This window comes from Haemorhous mexicanus, unplaced genomic scaffold (assembly GCF_027477595.1).
Source record: "Haemorhous mexicanus isolate bHaeMex1 unplaced genomic scaffold, bHaeMex1.pri scaffold_197_ctg1, whole genome shotgun sequence".
Taxonomy (NCBI): domain Eukaryota; kingdom Metazoa; phylum Chordata; class Aves; order Passeriformes; family Fringillidae; genus Haemorhous; species Haemorhous mexicanus.
The window spans coordinates 20,171-48,103 of NW_026776026.1; the positions used below are offsets into that span (position 1 = coordinate 20,171).

At 60.4% G+C, this 27,933-nt stretch overlaps 1 protein-coding gene across 1 annotated transcript in view; it reads left to right on the forward strand.

Annotated features, from left to right (window-relative positions):
• The window catches only part of LOC132322906 (proline-rich protein 12-like), a gene marked incomplete at its 3' end in the record, with an annotated part of 41,997 nt that extends 14,305 nt beyond the window's left edge, over positions 1 to 27,692 (forward strand). The window contains exons 5-28 of the mRNA XM_059837653.1: positions 6,435 to 6,993; positions 7,090 to 7,179; positions 7,235 to 7,324; positions 7,400 to 7,489; positions 7,575 to 7,664; positions 7,740 to 7,829; positions 7,885 to 7,974; positions 8,030 to 8,119; positions 8,195 to 8,470; positions 8,545 to 8,634; positions 8,679 to 8,831; positions 8,917 to 9,006; positions 9,072 to 9,161; positions 9,237 to 9,512; positions 9,588 to 9,677; positions 9,732 to 9,842; positions 12,197 to 12,447; positions 15,906 to 16,022; positions 20,004 to 20,134; positions 21,244 to 21,283; positions 22,342 to 22,666; positions 26,027 to 26,152; positions 26,225 to 26,322; positions 27,546 to 27,692. Of these exons, the coding sequence (XP_059693636.1) occupies positions 6,435 to 6,993; positions 7,090 to 7,179; positions 7,235 to 7,324; positions 7,400 to 7,489; positions 7,575 to 7,664; positions 7,740 to 7,829; positions 7,885 to 7,974; positions 8,030 to 8,119; positions 8,195 to 8,470; positions 8,545 to 8,634; positions 8,679 to 8,831; positions 8,917 to 9,006; positions 9,072 to 9,161; positions 9,237 to 9,512; positions 9,588 to 9,677; positions 9,732 to 9,842; positions 12,197 to 12,447; positions 15,906 to 16,022; positions 20,004 to 20,134; positions 21,244 to 21,283; positions 22,342 to 22,666; positions 26,027 to 26,152; positions 26,225 to 26,322; positions 27,546 to 27,692 (3,600 nt within the window). The remainder of the gene's footprint in view (positions 1 to 6,434; positions 6,994 to 7,089; positions 7,180 to 7,234; positions 7,325 to 7,399; positions 7,490 to 7,574; positions 7,665 to 7,739; positions 7,830 to 7,884; positions 7,975 to 8,029; positions 8,120 to 8,194; positions 8,471 to 8,544; positions 8,635 to 8,678; positions 8,832 to 8,916; positions 9,007 to 9,071; positions 9,162 to 9,236; positions 9,513 to 9,587; positions 9,678 to 9,731; positions 9,843 to 12,196; positions 12,448 to 15,905; positions 16,023 to 20,003; positions 20,135 to 21,243; positions 21,284 to 22,341; positions 22,667 to 26,026; positions 26,153 to 26,224; positions 26,323 to 27,545) is intronic.
• Between the last annotated feature and the right edge of the window lie 241 nt (positions 27,693 to 27,933).

The window sequence follows — 27,933 nt, forward strand, 5'->3', positions numbered from 1 at the left end:
AAATGACCCAAAATTGGGATTTGGGGGCTTAGAATGGGCTGAAATAACCCAAAGTTGGGGTTGGAGGGCTCGGAATGGGCCCGAAATGACCCAAAATTGGGTTTAGTGGTGCTTGGAATGGGCTGAAAATGATCCAAAATTGGGATTTGGGGGCTTAGAATGGACCCGAAATAACCCAAAATTGGGGTTGGAGGGCTCGGAATGGGCTGAAAATGACCCAAAATTAGGATTTGGAGGCTTGGAATGGGCCAAAACTGACTCAAAATTGGGGTTGGGGGCTCGGAATGGGCCCAAAATGACCCAAAATTGGGATTTGGGGGCTTAGAATGGGCCGAAAATGACTCAGAATTGGGGTTGGGGGGCTCGGAATGGGCCCGAAATGACCAAAAATTGGGGTTGGAGGGCTCGGAATGGGCCCGAAATGACCCAAAATTGGGGTTGGAGGGCTTAGAATGGGCCTGAAATGACCCAAAATTGGGGTTGGGGGGCTCGGAATGGACCCGAAATGATCCAAAATTGGGATTTGGAGGCTTAGAATGGGCCAAAACTGACTCAAAATTGGGATTTGGGGGCTCGGAATGGACCCGAAATGACCCAAAATTGGGGTTGGGGGGCTTAGAATGGGTCCAAAATGACCCAAAATGGGGGTTGGGGGGCTCTGAATGGACCCGAAATAACCCAAAATTGGGGTTGGGGGGCTTAGAATTGGCCAAAAATTGGGGTTGGGGGGCTCTGAATGGGCCCAAAATTGGGGTTGGGGGGCTCTGAATGGGCCCAAAATCGGGGTTGGGGGGCTCGGAATGGGCTGAAAATGACCCAAAATTGGGGTTGGGGGGCTCGGAATGGGCCCGAAATGATCCAAAATTGGGATTTGGAGGCTTAGAATGGGCCAAAATTGACTCAAAATTGGGGTTGGGGGCTCGGAATGGGCCGAAATAACCCAAAATTGGGGTTGGGGTGATCAGAATGGGCCCGAAATGACCCAAAATTGGGATTTGGGGGCTTAGAATTGGCCGAAAATGACGCAAAATTGGGGTTGGGGGGCTCGGAATGGGCCCGAAATTATCCAAAATTGGGATTTGGAGGCTTAGAATGGGCCAAAACTGACTCAAAATTGGGGTTGGGGGCTCGGAATGGACCCGAAATGACCCAAAATTGGGGTTGGGGGGCTTAGAATGGGTCCAAAATGACCCAAAATGGGGGTTGGGGGGCACGGAATGGGCCCGAAATGACCCAAAATTGGGGTTGGAGGGCACGAAATGGGCCCGAAATGATCCAAAATTGGGATTTGGGGGCTTAGAATGGGCTGAAATACCCAAAGTTGGGGTTGGAGGGCTCGGAATGGGCCCGAAATTGGGGTTTGGGTGGCTCAGAATGGGCCCGAAATGACCCAAAATTGGGTTTAGTGGTGCTTGGAATGGGCTGAAAATGATCCAAAATTGGGGTTGGGGGGCTTAGAATTGGCCGAAAATGACCCAAAATTGGGGTTGGGGGGCTCGGAATGGGCCCGAAATTGGGGTTGGGGGGCTTGGAATGGGCCGAAAATGACCCAAAATTGGGGTTGGGGGGCTTGGAATGGGCCGAAATGATCCAAAATTGGGATTTGGGGGCTTAGAATGGACCCGAAATAACCCAAAATTGGGGTTGGAGGGCTCGGAATGGGCTGAAAATGACCCAAAATTAGGATTTGGAGGCTTGGAATGGGCCAAAACTGACCCAAAATTGGGGTTGGGGGGCTCGGAATGGGCTGAAAATGACCCAAAATTGGGGTTGGAGGGCACGGAATGGGCCAAAAATGATCCAAAATTGGGGTTGGGGGGCTTAGAATGGGCCGAAATTGGGGTTGGGGGGCTCGGAATGGGCCCGAAATGATCCAAAATTGGGGTTGGAGGGCTCGGAATGGGCCCGAAATGACCCAAAATTGGGGTTGGGGGGCTCTGAATGGGCCCGAAATAACCCAAAATTGGATTTAGTGGTGCTTGGAATGGGCTGAAATGACCCAAAATTGGGATTTGGGGCTTAGAATGGGCCGAAAATGACCCAAAATTGGGGTTGGGGGGCTCAGAATGGGCCGAAAATGATCCAAAATTGGGGTTGGGGTGATCAGAATGGGCCCGAAATGACCCAAAATTGGGGTTGGGGGGCTCGGAATGGGCCGAAATGACTCAAAATTGGGGTTGGGGGACTCGGAATGGACCCGAAATGACCCAAAATTGAGGTTGGGGGGCTCGGAATGGACCCGAAATGATCCAAAATTGGGATTTGGGGGCTTAGAATTGGCCGAAAATGACTCAGAATTGGAGTTGGGGGGCTCTGAATGGGCCCAAAATTGGGGTTGGGGGGCTCGGAATGGACCCAAAATCACCCAAAATTGGGGTTGGGGGGCTTAGAATGGCCCGAAATGACCCAAAATTGGGGTTGGAGGGCACGGAATGGGCCAAAAATGACCCAAAATTGGGGTTGGGGTGCACGGAATGGTCCCAAAATGCCCCAAATTGGGGTTTTGGGGAGGTTTTAGGGGTTTGGTGTGCCCGGAATGGTCCCAAAATGCCCCAAATTGGGGTTTTGGGGCAGTTTTAGGGGTTTGGTGTGCCCTAAATGGCCCCAAAATGCCCCAAATTGGGGTTTTGGGGAGGTTTTAGGGGTTTGGTGTGCCCGGAATGGTCCCAAAATGCCCCAGATTGGGGTTTTGGGGAGGTTTTAGGGGTTTGGTGTGCTGGGAATGGTCCCAAAATGGCCCAAATTGGGGTTTTGGGGAGGTTTTAGGGGTTTGGTGTGCCCAGAATGGTCCCAAAATGCCCCAAATTGGGGTTTTGGGGAGGTTTTAGGGGTTTGGTTTGCTCGGAATGGTCCCAAAATGCCCCAAATTGGGGTTTTGGGGAGGTTTTAGGGGTTTGGTGTGCTGGGAATGGCCCCAAAATGCCCCAAATTGGGGTTTTGGGGAGGTTTTAGGGGTTTAGTGTGCCCTAAATAGTCCCAAAATGCCCCAAATTGGGGTTTTGGGGAGGTTTTAGGGGTTTGGTGTGCTGGGAATGGTCCCAAAATGCCCCAAATTGGGGTTTTGGGGAGGTTTTAGGGGTTTGGTGTGCCCTAAATGGTCCCAAAATGCCCCAAATTGGGGTTTTGGGGAGGTTTTAGGGGTTTGGTGTGCCCTAAATAGTCCCAAAATGCCCCAAATTGGGGTTTTGGGGAGGTTTTAGGGGTTCGGTGTGCTGGGAATGGTCCCAAAATGCCCCAAATTGGGGTTTTGGGGAGGTTTTAGGGGTTTGGTGTGCCCTAAATGGTCCCAAAATGCCCCAAATTGGGGTTTTGGGGAGGTTTTAGGGGTTTGGGGTGCCCGGAATAGTCCAAAATTCGGCGTTTTGGGGGGGTTTGGTGTGCCTGGAATAGTCCAAAACTCGGCGTTTTGGGGGGGTTTGGTGTGCCCGGAATGGTCCAAAACTCCGCGTTTTGGGGGGGGTTTGGGGGGTTTGCTGTGCTCAGAATGGCCCTAAAATGCCCCAAATTGGGGTTTCCCCCCCCTCAGATCAAAGTGGGTGCGTCCATGGAGGGATCAGTGGGTCCCAGTATAAACCAGTATAAACCAGTATGGACCAGTGTGAAGCAGTGACCCCCCATCCCCCACCCCAGTTCAAACTGGGAGTGACTGGGGGCGGTCAGGGGATCCCAGTACAAACCAGTATAACCAGTGACACCCCCAGATCAAACTGGGAGTGACTGGGGGGGGGGTCAGGGGATCCCAGTACAAACCAGTCTAACCAGTACCCCCTTAAATCAAACTGGGGGTGTCTATGGGGGGGTGTCAATGTCTCCCAGTCCAAACCAGTCTAACCAGTACCCCCTCAGATCAAACTGGGGGTGTCCATGGGGGGTGTCAATGTCTCCCAGTCCAAACCAGTCTAACCAGTACCCCCTTAAATCAAACTGGGGGTGTCTCTGGGGGCTGTCAATGTCTCCCAGTCCAAACCAGTACAAACCAGTACCCCCTTAGATCAAACTGGGGGTGTCCATGGGGGGTGTCAGTGTCTCCCAGTCCAAACCAGTACAAACCAGTACCCCCTCAGTTCAAACTGGGGGTGTCTATGGGGGGTGTCAGTGTCTCCCAGTCCAAACCAGTCTAACCAGTACCCCCTTAGATCAAACTGGGGGTGTCCATGGGGGGTGTCAATGTCTCCCAGTCCAAACCAGTATAACCAGTCCCCCCTCAGATCAAACTGGGGGTGTCTATGGGCGGGTGTCAATGTCTCCCAGTCCAAACCAGTACAAACCAGTACCCCCTTAAATCAAACTGGGGGTGTCTATGGGCGGGTGTCAATGTCTCCCAGTCCAAACCAGTCTAACCAGTACCCCCTCAGATCAAACTGGGGGTGTCCATGGGGGGTGTCAATGTCTCCCAGTCCAAACCAGTATAACCAGTACCCCCTTAAATCAAACTGGGAGTGACTGGGGGGGGTGTCAGTGTCTCCCAGTCCAAACCAGTATAACCAGTACCCCCTCAGATCAAACTGGGGGTGTCTCTGGGGGGGTGTCAGTGTCTCCCAGTCCAAACCAGTACAAACCAGTACCCCCTTAGATCAAACTGGGGGTGTCTCTGGGGGGTGTCAATGTCTCCCAGTCCAAACCAGTCTAACCAGTACCCCCTTAGATCAAACTGGGGGTGTCCATGGGGGTTGTCAATGTCTCCCAGTCCAAACCAGTACAAACCAGTACCCCCTTAGATCAAACTGGGGCTGTCTATGGGGGGGTGTCCATGGGGGGGTGTCAATGTCTCCCAGTCCAAACCAGTATAACCAGTACCCCCTTAAATCAAACTGGGGGTGTCTATGGGGGGGTGTCAATGTCTCCCAGTCCAAACCAGTATAACCAGTACCCCCTTAAATCAAACTGGGGGTGTCCATGGGGGGTGTCAATGTCTCCCAGTCCAAACCAGTCTAACCAGTACCCCCTCAGATCAAACTGGGGGTGTCTATGGGGGGGTGTCAATGTCTCCCAGTCCAAACCAGTCTAACCAGTACCCCCTCAGATCAAACTGGGGTTGTCTCTGGGGGGTGTCAATGTCTCCCAGTCCAAACCAGTATAACCAGTACCCCCTTAGATCAAACTGGGGGCGTCCATGGGGGGTGTCAATGTCTCCCAGTCCAAACCAGTCTAACCAGTACCCCCTTAGATCAAACTGGGGGTGTCCATGGGGGTTGTCAATGTCTCCCAGTCCAAACCAGTACAAACCAGTACCCCCTTAGATCAAACTGGGGCTGTCTATGGGGGGGTGTCCATGGGGGGGTGTCAATGTCTCCCAGTCCAAACCAGTATAACCAGTACCCCCTTAAATCAAACTGGGGGTGTCTATGGGGGGGTGTCAATGTCTCCCAGTCCAAACCAGTATAACCAGTACCCCCTTAAATCAAACTGGGGGTGTCCATGGGGGGTGTCAATGTCTCCCAGTCCAAACCAGTCTAACCAGTACCCCCTCAGATCAAACTGGGGGTGTCTATGGGGGGGTGTCAATGTCTCCCAGTCCAAACCAGTCTAACCAGTACCCCCTCAGATCAAACTGGGGTTGTCTCTGGGGGGTGTCAATGTCTCCCAGTCCAAACCAGTATAACCAGTACCCCCTTAGATCAAACTGGGGGCGTCCATGGGGGGTGTCAATGTCTCCCAGTCCAAACCAGTATAACCAGTACCCCCTTAAATCAAACTGGGGGTGTCTATGGGGGGGTGTCAGTGTCTCCCAGTCCAAACCAGTACAAACCAGTACCCCCTTAGATCAAACTGGGGGTGTCCATGGGGGGGTGTCAATGTCTCCCAGTACAAACCAGTATAACCAGTACCCCCTCAGTTCAAACTGGGAGTGACTGGGGGGTGTCAATGTCTCCCAGTCCAAACCAGTATAACCAGTACCCCCTTAGATCAAACTGGGGGTGTCCGTGGGGGGTGTCAATGTCTCCCAGTACAAACCAGTATAACCAGTACCCCCTTAGATCAAACTGGGGGTGTCTATGGGGGGGTGTCAATGTCTCCCAGTCCAAACCAGTATAACCAGTGACCCCCTTAGATCAAACTGGGGGTGTCCGTGGGGGGTGTCAGTGTCTCCCAGTACAAACCAGTATAACCAGTACCCCCTTAGATCAAACTGGGGGTGTCCATGGGGGGTGTCAGTGGATCCCAGTATAAACCAGTACAAACCAGTACCCCCTTAGATCAAGCTGGGAGTGTCCATGGGGGGGTGTCAATGTCTCCCAGTCCAAACCAGTACAAACCAGTACCCCCTCAGATCAAACTGGGGGTGTCCGTGGGGGGTGTCAATGTCTCCCAGTACAAACCAGTATAACCAGTACCCCCTTTTCTCCCCCAGATCAAACTGGGGGTGTCTCTGGGGGGTGTCAGTGTCTCCCAGTCCAAACCAGTCTAACCAGTACCCCCTTTTCTCCCCCCAGATCAAGCTGGCCGTCTCCAAGGCCGAGCCCGCCGCCGCCCCCGCCCCCTGCGGCGCCCCTCCCCCCGTGCCCGGCGCCCCGGGCCCGTTCCCGGGGGTCCCGGAGCCCCCCCCGGAGCCCCCTCAGGGCCGCGCCAAGCAGCGGCTGCGCGAGGCCGAGGAGAAGCAGCCCGAGGTGAAGTCGGGCTTCATGGCCTCCTTCCTGGACTTCCTCAAATCCGGCAAGCGGCAGCCGCTGCCCCCCAGCCCCTCCAAGCCCCCCAAGCTGGGCGCCCCCCAGAACTTCCCCCTGGGGGGGTCCCTGGAGGGGGGCGAGGGCGAGGGGCTGGTGATGGCGTGTCCTTCGCCCTGCAAGCGCCTGGACGAGGAGCTCAAGAGGAACCTGGAGACGCTGCCCTCCTTCTCCAGCGACGAGGAGGACTCGGTCAGCAAGAACCAGGACCTGCAGAAGAGCATCAGCTCGGCCATCTCGGCCCTGGACGAGCCCCCCGAGCGCAGGGAGCCCCCCGAAACGCCAGGTGAGAGAGATACCCACCTGCCAGGACCTGCCAGGGGTTCATAGAGAGCACCCAGGGGTTCATAGAGAGCACCCAGGGGTTCCTAGGGAGCTGCCAGGACCTGGGGTAGGGTCATAGAGAGATCCCAGGGGTTCCTAGGGAGCTGCCAGGACCTGCAGAAGAGCATCAGCTCGGCCATCTCGGCCCTGGACGAGCCCCCCGAGCGCAGGGAGCCCCCCGAAACGCCAGGTGAGACCTGCCAGGACCTGCCAGGGGTTCATAGAGAGCATCCAGGGGTTCCTAGGGAGCTGCCAGGACCTGCAGAAGAGCATCAGCTCGGCCATCTCGGCCCTGGACGAGCCCCCCGAGCGCAGGGAGCCCCCCGAAACGCCAGGTGAGAGAGATACCCACCTGCCAGGACCTGGGGGAGGGTCATAGAGAGCCCCTAGGGGTTCATAGGGGTTCATAGAGAGCTGCCAGGACCTGCAGAAGAGCATCAGCTCGGCCATCTCCGCCCTGGACGAGCCCCCCGAGCGCAGGGAGCCCCCCGAAATGCCAGGTGAGAGAGATACCCACCTGCCAGGACCTGTAGGGCACTGCCAGGGGTTCACAGAGAGCTCCCAGGGGCTCATAGGGGTTCCTAGGGAGCTGCCAGGACCTGCAGAAGAGCATCAGCTCGGCCATCTCGGCCCTGGACGAGCCCCCCGAGCGCAGGGAGGCCCCCGAAACGCCAGGTGAGAGAGATACCCACCTGCCAGGACCTGGGGGAGGGTCATAGAGAGCCCCTAGGGGTTCATAGGGGTTCATAGAGAGCTGCCAGGACCTGCAGAAGAGCATCAGCTCGGCCATCTCGGCCCTGGACGAGCCCCCCGAGCGCAGGGAGCCCCCCGAAACGCCAGGTGAGACCTGCCAGGACCTGCCAGGGGTTCATAGAGAGCATCCAGGGGTTCCTAGGGAGCTGCCAGGACCTGCAGAAGAGCATCAGCTCGGCCATCTCGGCCCTGGACGAGCCCCCCGAGCGCAGGGAGCCCCCCGAAACGCCAGGTGAGACCTGCCAGGACCTGCCAGGGGTTCATAGAGAGCATCCAGGGGTTCCTAGGGAGCTGCCAGGACCTGCAGAAGAGCATCAGCTCGGCCATCTCGGCCCTGGACGAGCCCCCCGAGCGCAGGGAGCCCCCCGAAACGCCAGGTGAGAGAGATACCCACCTGCCAGGACCTGGGGGAGGGTCATAGAGAGCCCCTAGGGGTTCATAGGGGTTCATAGAGAGCTGCCAGGACCTGCAGAAGAGCATCAGCTCGGCCATCTCGGCCCTGGACGAGCCCCCCGAGCGCAGGGAGCCCCCCGAAACGCCAGGTGAGAGAGATACCCACCTGCCAGGACCTGTATGGAACTGCCAGGGGTTCATAGAGACCTCCCAGGGGTTCCTAGAGAGCACCCAGGGGTTCCTAGGGAGCTGCCAGGACCTGCAGAAGAGCATCAGCTCGGCCATCTCGGCCCTGGACGAGCCCCCCGAGCGCAGGGAGCCCCCCGAAACGCCAGGTGAGACCTGCCAGGACCTGCCAGGGGTTCATAGAGAGCATCTAGGGGTTCATAGAGATCCCAGGGGTTCCTAGGGAGCTGCCAGGACCTGCAGAAGAGCATCAGCTCGGCCATCTCGGCCCTGGACGAGCCCCCCGAGCGCAGGGAGCCCCCCGAAACGCCAGGTGAGAGAGATACCCACCTGCCAGGACCTGCCAGGGGTTCATAGAGAGCATCCAGGGGTTCATAGAGAGCATCCAGGGGTTTATAGAGAGCACCCAGGGGTTTATAGAGAGCTGCCAGGACCTGCAGAAGAGCATCAGCTCGGCCATCTCGGCCCTGGACGAGCCCCCCGAGCGCAGGGAGCCCCCCGAAACGCCAGGTGAGAGAGATACCCACCTGCCAGGACCTGTAGGGCACTGCCAGGGGTTCACAGAGAGCTCCCAGGGGCTCATAGGGGCTCCTAGGGAGCTGCCAGGACCTGCAGAAGAGCATCAGCTCGGCCATCTCGGCCCTGGACGAGCCCCCCGAGCGCAGGGAGCCCCCCGAAACGCCAGGTGAGACCTGCCAGGACCTGCCAGGGGTTCATAGGGGTTCATAGAGAGCATCCAGGGGTTCCTAGAGAGCTGCCAGGACCTGCAGAAGAGCATCAGCTCGGCCATCTCGGCCCTGGACGAGCCCCCCGAGCGCAGGGAGCCCCCCGAAACGCCAGGTGAGAGAGATACCCACCTGCCAGGACCTGGGGGAGGGTCATAGAGAGCACCCAGGGGTTCATAGGGGTTCATAGAGAGCTGCCAGGACCTGCAGAAGAGCATCAGCTCGGCCATCTCGGCCCTGGACGAGCCCCCGGAGCGCAGGGAGCCCCCCGAAACGCCAGGTGAGAGAGATACCCACCTGCCAGGACCTGTAGGGAACTGCCAGGGGTTCATAGAGAGCATCCAGGGGTTCATAGAGAGCACCCAGGGGTTCCTAGAGAGCTGCCAGGACCTGCAGAAGAGCATCAGCTCGGCCATCTCGGCCCTGGACGAGCTCCCCGAGCGCAGGGAGCCCCCCGAAACTCCAGGTGAGAGAGATACCCACCTGCCAGGACCTGGGGGAGGGTCATAGAGAGCCCCTAGGGGTTCATAGGGGTTCATAGAGAGCTGCCAGGGCCTGCAGAAGAGCAGCAGCTCGGCCATCTCGGCCCTGGACGAGCCCCCCGAGCGCAGGGAGCCCCCCGAAACGCCAGGTGAGAGAGATACCCACCTGCCAGGACCTGCCAGGGGTTCATAGGGGATCATAGAGAGCATCCAGGGGCTCATAGAGAGCTGCCAGGACCTGCAGAAGAGCATCAGCTCGGCCATCTCGGCCCTGGACGAGCCCCCCAAGCGCAGGGAGCCCCCCGAAACGCCAGGTGAGACCTGCCAGGACCTGCCAGGGGTTCATAGGGATATTCCAGAGTTACATAAGGACCTGCCAGGACCTGCCAGGGGTTCCCATGACCCTTCCAGGACCCTTCCAGGGTTACTTAGGGACCTTCCAGGGATACATAGGGACCTACCAGGACCTGCCAGGGGTTCCCATGACCCTTCCAGGGTTACATAGGGACCTGCCAGGACCTGCTGGGGTTCCCATGACCCTTCCAGTGTTACTTAGGGACCTGCCAGGACCTGCCAGGGGTTCCCATGACCCTTCCAGGACCCTTCCAGGGTTACATAGGGACCTGCCAGGGGTTCCCATGACCCTTCCAGGACCCTTCCAGGGTTACATAGGGACCTGCCAGGACCTGCCAGGGGTTCCCATGACCCTTCCAGGGATACATAGGGACCTGCCAGGACCTGCTGGAGTTCCCATGACCCTTCCAGGACCCTTCTAGTGTTACTTAGGGACCTTCCAGGGTTACTTAGGGACCTGCCAGGACCTGCCAGGGGTTCCCATGACCCTTCCAGGACCCTTCCAGTGTTACTTAGGGACCTTCCAGGGTTACTTAGGGACCTGCCAGGACCTGCTGGAGTTCCCATGACCCTTCCAGGACCTTTGCCCCCCCCCCCAACTCTTACTTTTTTCTTTTCCAGCCGCCCCCCCCGCCGGAGGATCCCCCCCCGACCCCTCCCCCCGCCCCTCCGGAGCCCCCCCAGCCCGACCCCCCCCCTCCCCCACCCCCTCCGGGCACCCCCCCGGGGCCGGGCGGGGGCAGGGCCGGGCCCGCGGCTGAGGGGGGTCCCCGAGTTCCCCAAGCCCCCAGCACCCTCACAGGGACCTGCCAGGACCTGCTATGAGTTCATGGTGACCTTCCAGGACCTTCCAGGGGTTCATAGAGACCTTCCAGGTGTTCATGGGGTCCTTCCAGGACCTGCCTGGGCTTCATAGGGACCTGCCAGGACCTTCCATGGGATCATGAGGACCTTCCATGAGTTCATGGGACCTTCCAGGACCTGCCAGGGGTTCATAGAGACCTTCCAGGTGTTCATGGGGTCCTTCCAGGACCTGCCATGGGTTCACAGGGACCTGCCAGCGGTTCATGGGGACCTTCCAGGACCTGCCAGGTGTTCAAGGGGCCCTGCCAGGGGTTCATGGGGCCCTTCCAGGACCTGCCAGGTGTTCACAGGGCCCTTCCATGAGTTCATGGGGTCCTTCCAGGACCTGCCATGGGTTCATAGAGACCTTCCAGGCATTCATGGGGTCCTTCCAGGACCTGCCAGGTGTTCAAGGGGCCCTTCCAGGGATTCATGGGGACCTTCCAGGACCTGCCTGGGCTTCATAGGGACCTGCCAGCGGTTCATGGGGCCCTTCCAGGACCTGCCAGGTGTTCAAGGGGCCCTGCCAGGGGTTCATGGGGCCCTTCCAGGACCTGCCAGGTGTTCAAGGGGCCCTTCCAGGTGTTCAAGGGGCCCTTCCAGGACCTGCCATGGGTTCACAGGGCCCTTCCAGGTGTTCAAGGGGCCCTTCCAGGACCTTCCAGAAGTTTATGGGGCTGTTCCAGGACCTGCCAGGGGTTCCCATTACCCTTCCAGGACCTCTCTAACTCTTTTTTTCCCCCTGTTTTCTCCCCCACAGCCGCCCCCCCCGCCGGAGGATCCCCCCCCCGACCCCTCCCCCCCGCCCCTCCGGAGCCCCCCCAGCCCGACCCTCCCCCTCCCCCACCCCCTCCGGGCACCCCCCCGGGGCCGGGCGGGGGCAGGGCCGGGCCCGCGGCTGAGGGGGGGTCCCCGAGTTCCCCAAGCCCCCAGGACCCTCACAGGGACCTGCCAGGACCTGCTATGAGTTCATGGTGACCTTCCAGGACCTTCCAGGGGTTCATAGAGACCTTCCAGGTGTTCATGGGGACCTTCCAGGACCTGCCTGGGCTTCATAGGGACCTGCCAGGACCTGCCATGGGATCATGAGGACCTTCCATGAGTTCATGGGGCCCTTCCAGGACCTGCCAGGGGTTCACAGGGACCTTCCAGGGGTTCATGGGGACCTTTCAGGACCTGCCATGGGTTCACAGGGACCTTCCAGGTGTTCATGGGGTCCTTCCAGGACCTGTCTGAGCTTCATAGGGACCTGCCAGGTGTTCAAGGGGCCCTTCCAGGACCTTCCAGAAGTTTATGGGGCTGTTCCAGGACCTGCCAGGGGTTCCCATTACCCTTCCAGGACCTCTCTAACTCTTTTTTCCCCCTGTTTTCTCCCCCACAGCCGCCCCCCCCGCCGGAGGATCCCCCCCCAACCCCTCCCCCCGCCCCTCCGGAGCCCCCCCAGCCCGACCCCCCCCCCTCCCCCACCCCCTCCGGGCACCCCCCCGGGGCCGGGCGGGGGCAGGGCCGGGGCCCGCGGCTGAGGGGGGGTCCCCGAGCCCCCCGGGGGGGTCCCCCGAGCCCCCCGAGGCGCCGGACGCGCGGGCGCTGCACCTGGCGCAGAAGCAGGGCACGGCCGCCGTCTGCGGGGACACCAGCGACGAGGAGGAGAGCGGGGGAGAGGGCATCTTCAGGGAGAGGGACGAGTTCGTGGTGCGCGTGGAGGACATCCCCGCCCTCAAGGTGGGACTGGGATCCACTGGGAGGGACTGGGATGGGACTGGGAGGGATTGGGAGGGACTGGGAGTGACTGGGATGGGACTGGGATGGACTGGGATGGACTGGGATGGACGGGAGGAGAGCGGGGGAGAGGGCATCTTCAGGGAGAGGGACGAGATCATGGTGCGCGTGGAGGACATCCCCGCCCTCAAGGTGGGACTGGGAGGGACTGGGATGGACTGGGAGGGACTGGGATGGGACTGGGAGGGACTGGGATGGGACTGGGATGGACTGGGAGGGACTGGGAGGGACTGGGAGCACTGGGAGCGCTGAGGCAGGGTGGGGAGAGGGCATCTTCAGGGAGAGGGACGAGTTCGTGGTGCGCGTGGAGGACATCCCCGCCCTCAAGGTGGGACTGGGAGGGACTGGGAGGGGACTGGGATGGAACTGGGAGGGACTGGGATGGGACTGGGAGGGACTGGGATGGACTGGGAGGGACTGGGATGGACTGGGAGTGACTGGGATGGACTGGGAGGGACTGGAGGAGAGCAGGGAGAGGGCATCTTCAGGGAGAGGGATGAGTTTGTGGTGCGCGTGGAGGACATCCCTGCCCTCAAGGTGGGACTGGGAGGGACTGGGATGGACTGGGATGGACTGGGAGGGACTGGGATGGACTGGGAGGGGACTGGGATGGACTGGGAGGGGACTGGGATGGGACTGGGATGGGACTGGGATGGACTGGGGTGGACTGGGATGGGACTGGGATGGACTGGGAGGGACTGGGATGGACTGGGAGGGACTGGGAGGGACTGGGAGGGACTGGAGGAGAGCGGGGAGAGGGCATCTTCAGGGAGAGGGACGAGTTCGTGGTGCGCGTGGAGGACATCCCCGCCCTCAAGGTGGGACTGGGATCCACTGGGAGGGACTGGGATGGGACTGGGAGAGACTGGGATGGACTGGGATGGGACTGGGATGGACTGGGAGGGACTGGGATGGACTGGGAGGGACTGGAGGAGAGCGGGGAGAGGGCATCTTCAGGGAGAGGGACGAGTTCGTGGTGCGCGTGGAGGACATCCCCGCCCTCAAGGTGGGACTGGGATCCACTGGGAGGGACTGGGAGGGACTGGGAGGGACTGGGAGGGACTGGGATGGGACTGGGAGGGACTGGGATGGACTGGGATGGACTGGGATGGGACTGGGAGGGACTGGGATGGACTGGAGGAGAGCAGGGAGAGGGCATCTTCAGGGAGAGGGACGAGTTCGTGGTGCGCGTGGAGGACATCCCCGCCCTCAAGGTGGGACTGGAAGGGACTGGGAGGGGACTGGGACGGGACTGGGATGGGACTGGGATGGACTGGGATGGGACTGGGATGGACTGGGAGGGACTGGGAGGGACTGGGATGGACTGGAGGAGAGCAGGGAGAGGGCATCTTCAGGGAGAGGGACGAGTTTGTGGTGCGCGTGGAGGACATCCCCGCCCTCAAGGTGGGACTGGGATCCACTGGGAGGGACTGGGAGGGACTGGGATGGGACTGGGATGGACTGGGAGGGACTGGGATGGACTGGGAGGGACTGGGAGGGACTGGAGGAGAGCGGGGGAGAGGGCATCTTCAGGGAGAGGGACGAGTTCGTGGTGCGCGTGGAGGACATCCCCGCCCTCAAGGTGGGACTGGGAGGGACTGGGATGGGACTGGGAGGGGCTGGGAGGGACTGGGATGGACTGGGAGCACTGGGAGCACTGGGAGCGCTGGGGCAGGGCGGGGAGAGGGCATCTCCAGGGAGAGGGACGAGTTCGTGGTGCGCGTGGAGGACATCCCCGCCCTCAAGGTGGGACTGGGATCCACTGGGAGGGACTGGGATGGACTGGGAGGGACTGGGAGGGACTGGGAGGGACTGGGATGGGACTGGGATGGACTGGGATGGACTGGGAGGGACTGGGATGGACTGGGATGGACTGGGAGGGACTGGGAGGGCCCTGGGAGGCACTGGGAGGGACTGGGAGGGGACTGGGAGGGACTGGGAGGGACTGGGAGGGACTGGGAGGGACTGGGAGGGACTGGAGGAGAGCGGGGGAGACTGGGAGGGACTGGGATGGACTGGGATAGACTGGGATGGGACTGGGAGGGACTGGGATGGACTGGGATGGACTGGGGTGCTGACCCCCCTGTGTCCCCCAGCTGGCGCTGCAGCCAGACCTGAGCCCCTTTTTGGGGGAATTTCAGGGATTTTTGAGGTTCCTGTGACTCTGCATGGCTCTGGACGATTTGGGATGGATTTGGGGTGAATTTAGGGTGGATTTGGGGTGGATTTGGGGTGGATTTAGGATGAATTTGGGGTGGGTTTAGGGTGGATTTGGGATGGATTTGGGGTGGATTTTGGGGTGCTGACCCCCTGTGTCCCCCCCAGCTGGCGCTGCAGACGGGCCGGGAGCCGCCGCTTTTGGGGGGATTTGGGGGATTTTGGGGTTCCTGTGACTCTGGATGGCTCTGGAGGATTTAGGATGGATTTAGGATTAATTTAGGATGGATTTGGGGTGGATTTGGGATGGGTTTGGGGTGGATTTTGGGGTGCTGACCCCCCTGTGTCCCCCCCAGCTGGCGCTGCAGACGGGCCGGGAGCCGCCGCTTTTGGGGGGATTTGGGGGATTTTGGGGTTCCTGTGACTCTGGATGGCTCTGGATGATTTGGGATGGATTTGGGGTGGATTTGGGGTGGATTTGGGATGGATTTGGGGTGGGTTTAGGGTGGATTTAGGATGGATTTTGGGGTGCTGACCCCCCCGATCTCCCCCAGCTGGCGCTGCAGACGGGCCGGGAGCCGCCGCTTTTGGGGGGATTTTGAGGGGTTTTGGGGTTCCTGTGACTCTGGATGGCTCTGGAGGATTTGGGATGGATTTAGGATGGATTTGGGATGGATTTGGGGTGGATTTGGGGTGGATTTGGGGTGGATTTGGGATGGATTTGGGGTGGATTTTGGGGTGCTGCCCCCCCTGTGTCCACCCCAGCTGGCGCTGCAGCCAGACCTGAGCCACTTTTTGGGGGATTTGGGGGATTTTGGGGTTCCTGTGACTCTGGATGGCTCTGGACGATTTAGGATGGATTTAGGATTAATTTAGGATGGATTTGGGGTGGATTTGGGATGGATTTGGGGTGGATTTTGGGGTGCTGCCCCCCCTGTGTCCACCCCAGCTGGCGCTGCAGCCAGACCTGAGCCACTTTTTGGGGGATTTGGGGGATTTTGGGGTTCCTGTGACTCTGGATGATTTGGGATGGATTTGGGATGGATTTGGGGTGGATTTTTGGGGTGCTGACCCCCCTGATCCCCCCCAGCTGGCGCTGCAGACGGGCCGGGAGCCGCCGCTTTTGGGGGGATTTGGGGGATTTTGGGGTTCCTGTGACTCTGGATGGCTCTGGAGGGTTTGGGATGGATTTAGGATGGATTTGGGGTGGATTTTGGGGTGCTGACCCCCCTGATCCCCCCCAGCTGGCGCTGCAGACGGGCCGGGAGCCGCCGCCCATCTGGCGGGTGCAGAAGGCGCTGCTGCAGAAATTCACCCCCGAGATCAAGGACGGGCAGCGGCAGTTCTGCGCCACCAGCAACGTGAGTGCGCCCCAAAAACACCCCAGGGCACCCCAAAAAACACCTGGGGGACCCCAAAAACACCCGGGGCACCCCAAAAAACACCTGGGGGACCCCAAAAAATACCCCAGAAACACCTGGGGCACTCCAGAAACACCTGGGGCACCCCAAAAACACCCCAGGGCACCCCAAAAAATATCGGGGGCACCCCAAAAAATATCGGGGATACTACAAAAAACACCTGGTAAACCCCAAAAACACCCAGGGCACCCCAAAAAACACCCCAGAAGCACCCGGGGAACCCCAAAAACACCCGGGGCACCCAAAAAATATCGGGGGCACCCCCAAAAACACCCGGGGCACCCCAAAAAACACCTGGGGCACCCCAAAAACACCCCAGAAACACCCCAGGAACACCAAAAACACCTGGGGGACCCCAAAAAACACCTGAGGCACCCCAAAAAATCACCAAGGGCACCCGAAAAACACCCCAAAAACACCCGGGGCACCCTAAAAATCACCCTGGGCACCCCAAAAAATCACCTGGGGCACCCCAAAAACACCCGGGACACCCCAAAAACACCCAGGGCTCCCCAAAAACACCCCAGAAACACCCCAGGAACACCAAAAACACCTGGGGGACCCCAAAAACACCCCAGAAACACCACAAAAAATACCCAGGGCACCCCAAAAAACACCTGGGGCACCCCAAAAAAATCACCTGGGGCACCCCAGAAACACCCCAGGAACACCAAAAACACCTGGGGGACCCCAAAAAACACCTGAGGCACCCCAAAAACACCTGAGGCACCCCAAAAAATCACCAAGGGCACCCCAAAAACACCCGGGGCACCCCAAAAATCACCCTGGGCACCCCAAAAAATCACCTGGGGCACCCCAAAAACACCCGGGACACCCCAAAAACACCCGGGGCACCCCAAAAAACACCTGGGGGACCCCAAAAAATCACTAAGGGCACCCCAAAAACATGTCAGAAACACCCGAGGCACCCCAAAAATATCGGGGGCACCCCAGAAAATATCGGGGATACCACAAAAAACACCTGGGGCACCCCAAAAACACCCAGGGCACCCCAAAAAACACCCCAGAAACACCCGGGGAACCCCAAAAACACCTGGGGCACCCCTAAAAACACCCGGGGCACCCCAAAAAACATCGGGGGTACCCCCAAAAAACACCCCAAACCTGTGGGGTTAACCCTGAGCTGCAAACCCCACCCTAAACCTGGGGCGTGTCCTTAAAATTTGGGATTTTCCCCTAAAAAACATCCAAATTTCCCTGAAAATGGCAGATTCGGGAACTTTCTCTGAATTTTGGGGCACCCCAAAACTGGGGGGGGACCCCAAAAAAAACCCCCCAAAACTTGGGGGGATCCCCCTGAACTTGAGGGAGTTGGGAATCCCCTCCCCAAAACCCCAAACCCTGAGATCCTGCCCCAGAAATGGAAATTTTGGGGTGGATTTGGGGGGATTTTGGGGTGTGGAGGAATTTTGGGGTCCCTGGGTGGTTTTGGGGGAATTTTGGGGTCCCTGGGGTGGTTTTGGGGGGAATTTTGGGGTCCCTGGGTGGTTTTGGGAGGAATTTTGGGGTCCCTGGGGTGGTTTTGGGGGAATTTTGGGGTCCCTGGGTAGTTTTGGGAGGAATTTTGGGGTCCCTGGGGTGGTTTTGGGAGAATTTTGGGGTCCCTGGGTGGTTTTGAGAGGAATTTTGGGGTCCCTGGGGTGGTTTTGGGGAGGATTTTGGGGTCCCTGAGGTGGTTTTGGGGAGGAATTTTGGGGTCCCTGAGTGGTTTTGGGAGGAATTTTGGGGTCCCTGGGGTGGTTTGGGGAGGAATTTTGGGGTCCCTGGGGTGGTTTTGGGGGAATTTTGGGGTCCCTGGGGTGGTTTTGGGAGGAATTTTGGGGTCCCTGGGGTGGTTTTGGGAGGAATTTTGGGGTCCCTGAGGTCATTTTGGGGGAATTTTGGGGTCCCTGGGGTGGTTTTGGGGGAATTTTGGGGTCTCTCGGTGGTTTTGGGGAGGAATTTTGGGGTCCCTGGGGTGGTTTTGGGGGAATTTTGGGGTTGATTTTGGGGTCTCTGGGGGATTTTGGGGAATTTTGGGGTACAGAGGATTTTTGGGTGCCCCCTTCCCCCACAGTTTGAGGACCCCGAGCACCAAAACCCCAAATTTGGGGGTACCTGGGGTGGTTTTGGGGTGGATTTTGGGGCAATTTGGGGCAATTTTGGGGTTCCTGGGATGGTTTTGGGTGGGATTTTGGGGATTTTAGGGTGCAGAGGTTTTGGGGTGCCCCTGACCCCCGTTTGTGCCCCTCCCCCACAATCCCTGGGCTATTTTGGGGACCCCAAACACCAAAACCCCAAATTTGGGAACACCTGGGGTGATTTTGGGGTGGATTTTGGGGTAATTTTTGTGGGATTTTGGGGAATTTTGGGGTTCCTGGGATGGTTTTGGGTGGGATTTTTGGGGGGATTTTTGTGGGATTTTTGGGTATTTTGGGGTGCAGAGGTTTTGGGGTGCCCCTGACCCCCCGTTTGTGCCCCTCCCCCCACAATCCCTGGGCTATTTTGGGGACCCCAAACACCAAAACCCCAAATTTGGGAACACCTGGGGTGGATTTTGGGGTGGATTTTGTGGGATTTTGGGGTAATTTGGGGGGATTTTTGGGGATTTTGGGGTGCAGAGGTTTTGGGGTGCCCTGACCCCCCGTTTGTGCCCCTCCCCCACAATCCCTGGGCTATTTTGGGGACCCCAAGCACCAAAACCCCAAATCTGGGGGCACCTGGGGTGGTTTTGGGGGTGGATTTTGGGGCAATTTTGGGGTTCCTAGGATGGTTTTGGGTGGGATTTTTGGGGGGATTTTTGTGGGATTTTGGGGGATTTTGGGGTGCAGAGGTTTTGGGGTGCCCCTGACCCCCGTTTGTGCCCCTCCCCCACAATCCCTGGGCTATTTTGGGGACCCCAAGCACCAAAACCCCAAATCTGGGGGTACCTGGGGTGGTTTTGGGGTGGATTTTGGGGTAATTTTGGGGTAATTTGGGGGGATTTTTGGGGGATTTTTGGGTATTTCGGGATGCAGAGGTTTTGGGGTGCCCCTGACCACCCATTTGTGCCCCTCCCCCCGCATTCCCTGGGCTATTTTGGGGACCCCAAGCACCAAAACCCCAAATCTGGGAACACCTGGGGTGGTTTTGGGGTGGATTTTGGGGTAATTTTTGTGGGATTTTGGGGATTTTGGAGTTCCTGGGATGGTTTTGGGTGGGATTTTTGGGGATTTTGGGGTGCAGAGGTTTTGGGGTGCCCCTGACCCCCCGTTTGTGCCCCTCCCCCACAATCCCTGGGCTATTTTGGGGACCCCAAGCACCAAAACCCCAAATTTGGGAACACCTGGGGTGGATTTTGGGGTGGATTTTGGGGTAATTTTTGTGGGATTTTGGGGCATTTTGTGGTTCCTGGGATGGTTTTGGGTGGGATTTTTGGGGGGATTTTTGGGTATTTTGGGGTGCAGAGGTTTTGGGGTGCCCCTGACCCTCGTTTGTGCCCCTCCCCCACAATCCCTGGGCTATTTTGGGGACCCCAAGCACCAAAACCCCAAATCTGGGGGTACCTGGGGTGGATTTTGGGGTAATTTTTGTGGGATTTTTGGGATTTTGGGGTTCCTGGGATGGTTTTGGGTGGGATTTTTGGGGGGATTTTTTGGGGATTTTTGGGTATTTTGGGGTGCAGAGGTTTTGGGATGCCCCTGACCCCCGTTTGTGCCCCTCCCCCCGCATTCCCTGGGCTATTTTGGGGACCCCAAGCACCAAAACCCCAAATCTGGGAGCACCTGGGGTGGATTTTGGGGTGGATTTTGGGTGGATTTTTGTGGGATTTTGGGGCATTTTGGGGTTCCTGGGATGGTTTTGGGTGGGATTTTTGGGGATTTTGGGGTGCAGAGGTTTTGGGGTGCCCCTGACCCCTTGTTTGTGCCCCTCCCCCCGCAGTACCTGGGCTATTTCGGGGATGCCAAGCACAGGTACCAGCGGCTCTACGTGAAGTTCCTGGAGAACGTCAACAAGAAGGATTACGTCAGGGTGTGCTCCAGGAAACCCTGGCACCGCCCCCTCGCCCTCAGGTGGGCACACCTGGCACACCTGGGCACACCTGGGCACACCTGGGGACATGGGGGGATGTGGGGGTGTGCTCCAGGAAACCTTGGCACCGCCCCCCTCGCCCTCAGGTGGGCACACCTGGGCACACCTGGGCACACCTGGCACACCTGGGCACACCTGGGCACACCTAGGGATAGCTGGGGACACGTCAGGGTGTGCTCCAGGAAACCCTGGCACCGCCCCCTCGCCCTCAGGTGGGCACACCTGGCACACCTGGGCACACCTAGGGATAGCTGGGCACACCTGGGCACACCTGGGCACACCTAGGGATACCTGGGGGCACGTCAGGGTGTGCTCCAGGAAACCCTGGCACCGCCCCCTCGCCCTCAGGTGGGCACACCTGACACACCTGGGCACACCTGGGCACACCTAGGGATAGCTGGGCACACCTGGGCACACCTAGGGATAGCTGGGGGCACGTCAGGGTGTGCTCCAGGAAACCCTGGGCACCGCCCCCCTCGCCCTCAGGTGGGCACACCTGGCACACCTGGGCACACCTAGGGATAGCTGGGCACACCTGGGCACACCTAGGGATAGCTGGGCACACCTGGGCACACCTGGGCACACCTAGGGATAGCTGGGGGCACATGAGGGTGCACTCCAGGAAACCCTGGCACCGCCCCCTCGCCCTCAGGTGGGCACACCTGGCACAACTGGGCACAGCTGGCACACCTGGGCACACCTGGGCACACCTGGGGACATGGGGGGATGTGGGGGTGTTCTCCAGGAAACCCTGGCACCGCCCCCTCGCCCTCAGGTGGGCACACCTGGCACACCTGGGCACACCTAGGGATAGCTGGGGACACCTGGCACACCTGGGCACACCTGGGCACACCTAGGGATAGCTGGGGACACCTGGCACACCTGGGCACACCTGGGCACTCCTAGGGATAGCTGGGCATACCTGGGGACATGGGGGGATGTGAGGGTGTGCTCCAGGAAACCCTGGCACCGCCCCCTCGCCCTCAGGTGGGCACACCTGGGCACACCTAGGCACACAGGGATAGCTGGGCACACCTGGGCACACCTGGGCACACCTGGGGATACCTGGGGACATGGGGGGATGTGGGGGTGCGCTCCAGGAAACCCTGGCACCGCCCCCTCGCCCTCAGGTGGGCACACCTGGCACACCTGGGCACACCTAGGGATAGCTGGGCACACCTGGGTACACCTAGGGATACCTGGGCACACCTAGGGATACCTGGGGGCATGTCAGGGTGTGCTCCAGGAAACCCTGGCATCGCCCCCTCGCCCTCAGGTGGGCGCACCTGGCACACCTGGGCACACCTGGGGCACACCTAAGGATAGCTGGGGGCACACCTAGGCACACCTGGGGATACCTGGGGTTTCTTTGGGACACGTGGGGGCACCTGGGGACACACCTAGGCACACCTGAGGGTACCTGGGGACACACCTGGGGATAGCTGGGGACATCTGGGCACACCTTGGGATAGCTGGGCACACCCAGGCACACCTGGGGGCACACCTGGGAGTACCTGAGGGTACTTGGGGACACCTGTGGGGACACCTGGGGGCACCTGGGCACACTTGGGGACACACCTGGGGATAGCTGGGGACATCTGGGCACACCTTGGGATAGCTGGGCACACCCAGGCACACCTGGGGGCACACCTGGGGGACTCCTGGGAGTACCTGGGGGTACTTGGGGACACCTGTGGGGACACCTGGGGATTGCTGGGGACACCTGGGCACACCCAGGCACACCTGGGGGCACACCTGGGAGTACCTGGGGGTACTTGGGGACACCTGTGGGGACACCTGGGAGTACTTGGGGACACCTGGGGGCACCTGGATACACCTGTGGGGACACCTGGGAGTACTTGGGGACACCTGGGCACACTTGGGGACACACCTGGGGATAGCTGGGGACATCTGGGCACACCTTAGGATAGCTGGGCACACCCAGGCACACCTGGGGGCACACCTGGGGGACTCCTGGCAGTACCTGGGGGTACTTGGGGACACCTGTGGGGGACACCTGGGAGTACTTGGGGACACCTGGGCACACTTGGGGACACCTGGGGGGACTCCTGGGAGTACCTGGGGGCACCTGGTGACAGACACAGACACACCTGGGGCACACCTGTGGGCACACCTGGCCACACCCCTGTCTAACCCCCCCTCCCCCCCTTTTTCCCCCCTCCCCCAGGAGACAGAACCACCCCAAACCCAGCGCCCCCAAGCCCCCTCCCCCCCCCCAAAGCCGACCCTCCCGAAAAACCCCAAAAAAGCGAGAAAGCCCCAAAAGCCGAGAAGCCCCAAAAAGCCGAGAAAGCGCCCCGGAACGAGCCCGCCCCTCCCCCCCCCCGCGCCGGCCGCGGGGCCCCCCCGGGCCCCCCCCGGCCCCCCCAAGGCCAAGGCCAAGCCCCCCAAGGTGAAGGCCGAGCCCCCCCCCAAAAAGAGGAAAAAATGGCTGAAGGAGGCGGCGACGACGTCGGAGTCGGAGTCCAGCCCGGACCCCCAGAGCGAGGAGGGTGAGACGGGGGGGACCCCTAAATTTGGGGAGGGGGATTCTGGGGGGACCCCGAATTTGGGGAGGGGGATGCTGGGGGGACCCCGAATTTGGGGGGGGAAATCCTGAAATTCAGGGAGAGAACGCAGAAATTCAGGAGGAGGACCCCGAAATTTGGGGAGGGGGACAGGGGTCTGGGAGAGGACCCTGAAATTTGGGGAGGGGGGATTCTGGGGGGACCCCGAATTTGGGGAGGGGGATTCTGGGGGGACCCCGAATTTGGGGGGGGGAAATCCTGAAATTCAGGGAGAGAACGCAGAAATTCAGGGGGAGGACCCCGAAATTTGGGGAGGGGGACACGGGTCTGGGAGAGGACCCCGAAATTTGGGGAGGGGGGGATTCTGGGGGGACCCCGAATTTGGGGAGGGGGATGCTGGGGGGACCCCGAATTTGGGGAGGGAAATCCTGAAATTCAGGGAGAGAACGCAGAAATTCAGGGGGAGGACCCCGAAATTTGGGGAGGGGGACCGGGGTCTGGGAGAGGACCCTGAAATTTGGGGAGGGGGGATTCTGGGGGGACCCCGAATTTGGGGAGGGGGATTCTGGGGGGACCCCGAATTTGGGGGGGGAAATCCTGAAATTCAGGGAGAGAACGCAGAAATTCAGGGAGGGGACCCCGAAATTTGGGGAGGGGGACACGGGTCTGGGAGAGGACCCTGAAACTTGGGGAGGGGGATTCTGGGGGGACCCCGAATTTGGGGAGGGGGATTCTGGGGGGACCCCGAATTTGGGGAGGGAAATCCTGAAATTCAGGGAGAGAACGCAGAAATTCAGGGGGAGGACCCCGAAATTTGGGGAGGGGGACACGGGTCTGGGAGAGGACCCTGAAATTTGGGGAGGGGGGATTCTGGGGGGACCCCGAATTTGGGGAGGGGGATGCTGGGGGGACCCCGAATTTGGGGAGGGAAATCCTGAAATTCAGGGAGAGAACGCAGAAATTCAGGGGGAGGACCCCGAAATTTGGGGAGGGGGACACGGGTCTGGGAGAGGACCCTGAAATTTGGGGAGGGGGGATTCTGGGGGGACCCCGAATTTGGGGAGGGGGACTCTGGGGGGACCCCGAATTTGTGGGGGGAAATCCTGAAATTCAGGGAGAGAATGCAGAAATTCAGGGAGGGGACCCCGAAATTTGGGGAGGGGGACTCTGGGGGGAGGGGAGCCCGAAATTTGGGGGAGGGGGACTCTGGGGGGAGGGGGGACCCCGATTTGGGGAGGGGGGACATGGGTCTGGGAGAGGACACTGAAATTTGGGGAGGGGATACGGGTCTGGGAGGGGACCCCGAAATTTGGGGAGGGGGACCCGGGTTTGGGAGTGGGGGGTGACCCCGAATTTGGAGGTAGAATGCAGAATTTGGGGGGGGGGGCGACCTCAGATTTGGGGAGGGAATGACCCCGAATTTGGGGAGGGGGTGACCCAGATTTGGGGAGGGGGTGACCCAGATTTGAGGAGGGGGTGACCAGATTTGGGGAGGGGGTGACCCAGATTTGAGGAGGGGGTGACCTCGGATTTGAGGAGGGGGTGACCCTGAATTTGGGAAGGGGGAGACCCGGATTTGGGGAGGGGGTGACCCGGATTTGGGGAGGGGGAGACCCGGATTTGGGGAGGGACCCGGATTTGGGGAGGGGGTGACCCGAATTTGAGGAGGGGGTGACCCCCAATTTGGGGGGGGGGGGAGACCCGGATTTGAGGAGGGGGTGACCTCGGATTTGGGGAGGGGGTGACCTCGAATTTGGGGAGGGGGAGACCCGGATTTGGAGAGGGGGTGACCCCGAATTTGGGGAGGGGTGACCCGGATTTGGGGAGGGACCCGGGATTTGGGGGGGGGACCTTGGATTGGGGGGGGACCCCAAATTGGGGAGGGGGGATCCAAAATTTGGCGGGAAATTATCCCTCCCAGGGGCGTGGCTTCCACTTAAAGGGACCACGACCCTTTTGCGGAATTGGGACTGGATCATTTTGGGGAGGGGGCGTGGCTCTCAAAGGGGCGTGGCTTTCATTTAAAGGGACCGCACTCCTTGATAAGGGAGGGGCGGGTCTGAGTTGTGGGCGTGGCTTAAATAGAAGAGGGACAGCTCACCTAAAGGGGCGTGGCTCTCCCTTAAAGGGGCGTGGCTCCACTTAAATGGACGTGGCTCCCTTTAAAGGGTGTGACTCTCAAAGGGGTGTGGCTCCCTTAAAGGGGCGTGGCTCTACCTTAAAGGTGCCATGCTCCTTTATAACAGGGGTGTGTCTCCAACTTGTGGGCGTGGTTTTCCCCCTTTTTGGGGGGGTGGGCGTGTCCATGTGCCCCTCCCCTTAAAGGGGCCACACTCCTTTATAACAAGGGTGTGTCTCCAACTTGTGGGCGTGGTTTTCCCCCTTTTTGGGGGGGTGGGCGTGTCCATGTGCCCCTCCCCTTAAAGGGGCCACACTCCTTTATAACAAGGGTGTGTCTCCAGCTTGTGGGCGTGGTTTTCCCCTTTTCCGGGGGTGGGTGTGTCCCTGTGCCCCTCCCCTTAAAGGGGCCACACTCCTTTATAGCAAGGGTGTGTCCCCAACTTGTGGGCGTGGTTTTCCCCTTTTTCGGGGGGGTGGGCGTGTCCCTGTGCCCCTCCCCTTAAAGGGGCCACACTCCTTTATAACAAGGGTGTGTCCCCAACTTGTGGGTGGGGTTTTCCCCTTTTTGGGGGGGTGGGCGTGTCCCTGTGCCCCTCCCCTTAAAGGGGCCGCACTCCTTTATAACAAGGGGGTGTGTCTGCGACTTGTGGGCGGGGTTTTCCCCTTTTTCAGGGGGGTGGGCGTGTCCCTGTGCCCCTCCCCTTAAAGGGGCCACACTGCTTTATAACAAGGGGGTGTGTCTCCAACTTGTGGGCGGGGTTTTCCCCTTTTTTGGGGGTGGGCGTGTCCATTTGCCCCTCCCCTTAAAGGGGCCACACTCCTTTATAACAAGTGTGTGTCTCCAGCTTGTGGGCGTGGTTTTCCCCTTTTTTGGGGGGTGGGCGTGTCCCTGTGCCCCTCCCCTTAAAGGGGCCACACTCCTTTATAACAAGGGTGTGTCTCCAGCTTGTGGGCGGGGTTTTCCCCTTTTTTGGGGGGTGGGCGTGTCCCTGTGCCCCTCCCCTTAACAGGGCCACACTCCTTTATAACAAGGGTGTGTCTCCAACTTGTGGGCAGGGTTTTCCCCTTTTTTGGGGGTGGGCGTGTCCCTGTGCCCCTCCCCTTAAAGGGGCCGCACTCCTTTACAACAAGGGCGTGTCTCCAAGTTGTGGGCGTGGTTTTCCCCCTTTTTGGGGGGTGGGCGTGTCCCTGTGCCCCTCCCCTTAAAGGGGCGGTGTCGCGCAGAGCGGGCCCCGCCGGGGCGGGTGCTGAACACGCGGGCCATGAAGGAGATGTACCGGAGCTACGTGGAGATGCTGGTCAGCACCGCCCTGGACCCCGACATGATCCAGGCCCTGGAGGACACCAACGGTGAGCCCCGCCCCCCCAGGGACCCCCCAAAGGTGCCCCAGAGCCCCCCTGACCCCCCCGTTGCCCCCCCAGATGAGCTGTACCTGCCCCCCATGCGGAAGATCGACGGCATCCTCAACGACCACAAGAAGAAGGTGCTCAAGAGGGTGACGCTGAACCCCAGCCTGCAGGTGAGCCCGGCTGGGGGGGTCCTGGGGGGTCCTGGGGGGCTGGGGGGGTCCTGGGAGGGGAGCTGGGGAGTTTGGGAGGGTCTGGGGAAGGGATATGTGGGGTTTGGGGGGGTCCTGGGGGCTGGGGGGGGCCTTGGAGGGGAGCTGGGGAGTTTGGGGGGTCTGGGAAGGGATCTGTGGGGTTTGGGGGGGTCCTGGGGGGCTGAGGGGGTCCTGGGAGGGGAGCTGGGGGGTTTGGGGGGTCTTGGGAAGGGATCTGTGGGGTTTGGGGGGGTCCTGGGGGGCTGTAGGGGTTCTGGGAGGGGAGCTGGGGGGTTTGAGGGGGTCTTGGGAAGGGATCTGTGGGGGGCGGGGGGGGGTCCTGGGGGGGTCCTGGGGGGCTGGGGTGTTTGGAGGGGGGGTCTGGGAAGAGATCTGTGGGGTTTGGGGGGGTTCTGGGGGGTCCTGGGGGGCTGGAGGGGTCCTGGGAGGGAGCTGGGGGGTTTGAGGGGGTCTTGGGAAGGGATCTGTGGGGTTTGGGGAGGTTCTGGGGGCTGGGGGGTCCTGGGGGGCTGGGGGGGTCCTGGGAGGAGATCTGGGGGGGTCTTGGGAAGGGATCTCTGAAGTTTGGGGAGGGACCTGTGGGGTTTGGGGGGACCCTGTCAGTGATCTGTAGGGTTGGGGAGGGATCTGTGGAGTTTGGGGGGGTCCTGGCAGGGATCTGTGGGGTTTGGGGGGGATCTGTGGGGTTTTGGGGAGGGATCTGTGGGGTTTGGGGGGGTCCTGGCAGGGATCTGTGGGGTTTGGGGGGGATCTGTGGGGTTTTGGGGAGGGATCTGTGGGGTTTGGGGGGGTCCTGGCAGGGATCTGTGGGGTTTGGGGTCCTGGCAGCGATCTGTGGGGTTTGGGGAGGGATCTGTGGGGTTTGGGGGGCACCTTGGCAGGGATCTGTGGGGTTTGGGGAGGATCTGTGGGGTTTGGGGGGGTTGGGGTGGGATCTGTGGGGTTTTGGGGACCCTGGCAGGGATCTGTGGGGTTTGGGGGGCACCTTGGCAGGGATCTGTGGGGTCCTGGCAGGGATCTGTGGGGTTTGGGGGCACCTTGGCAGGGATCTGTGTCTCCAGGGCAGTCCGTACCAGGGCGGACCAGCGGGGTCTGGGGGTGACCCCGCGGTGACCCCGCGGTGACCCCGCGGTGACCCCGCGGTGACCCCGCGGTGACCCCGCTGTCCCCGTGCTCGGCAGGAGGCCCTGCACACCTTCCCGCAGCTGCACGCCGAGCCCGGCGAGTCCCTGGTGCGCCTGCGCCCGGGGGGGGACCCCTACAACCGCAAAACGCTCAGCAAGGTCAAGAGGAGCGTGGGCAAGCCCCAGGTACGGGGGCACGGGGGGGTTTGGGGGGTCCCTGAGGGGTTTGGGGGGTCCCAGAGGGGTTTGGGGTCACCAGAGGGGTCCCACATGGGTGACAACCGCAAAACGCTCAGCAAGGTCAAGAGGAGCGTGGGCAAGCCCCAGGTATGGGGGCACGGGGACACAGATGGGGTTTGGGGGGTCCCAGGTGGGGTTTGGGGGGTCCCAGAGGGGTCCCAGGTGGGGTTTGGGGGGTCCCAGGTGGGGTTTGGGGGGTCCCAGA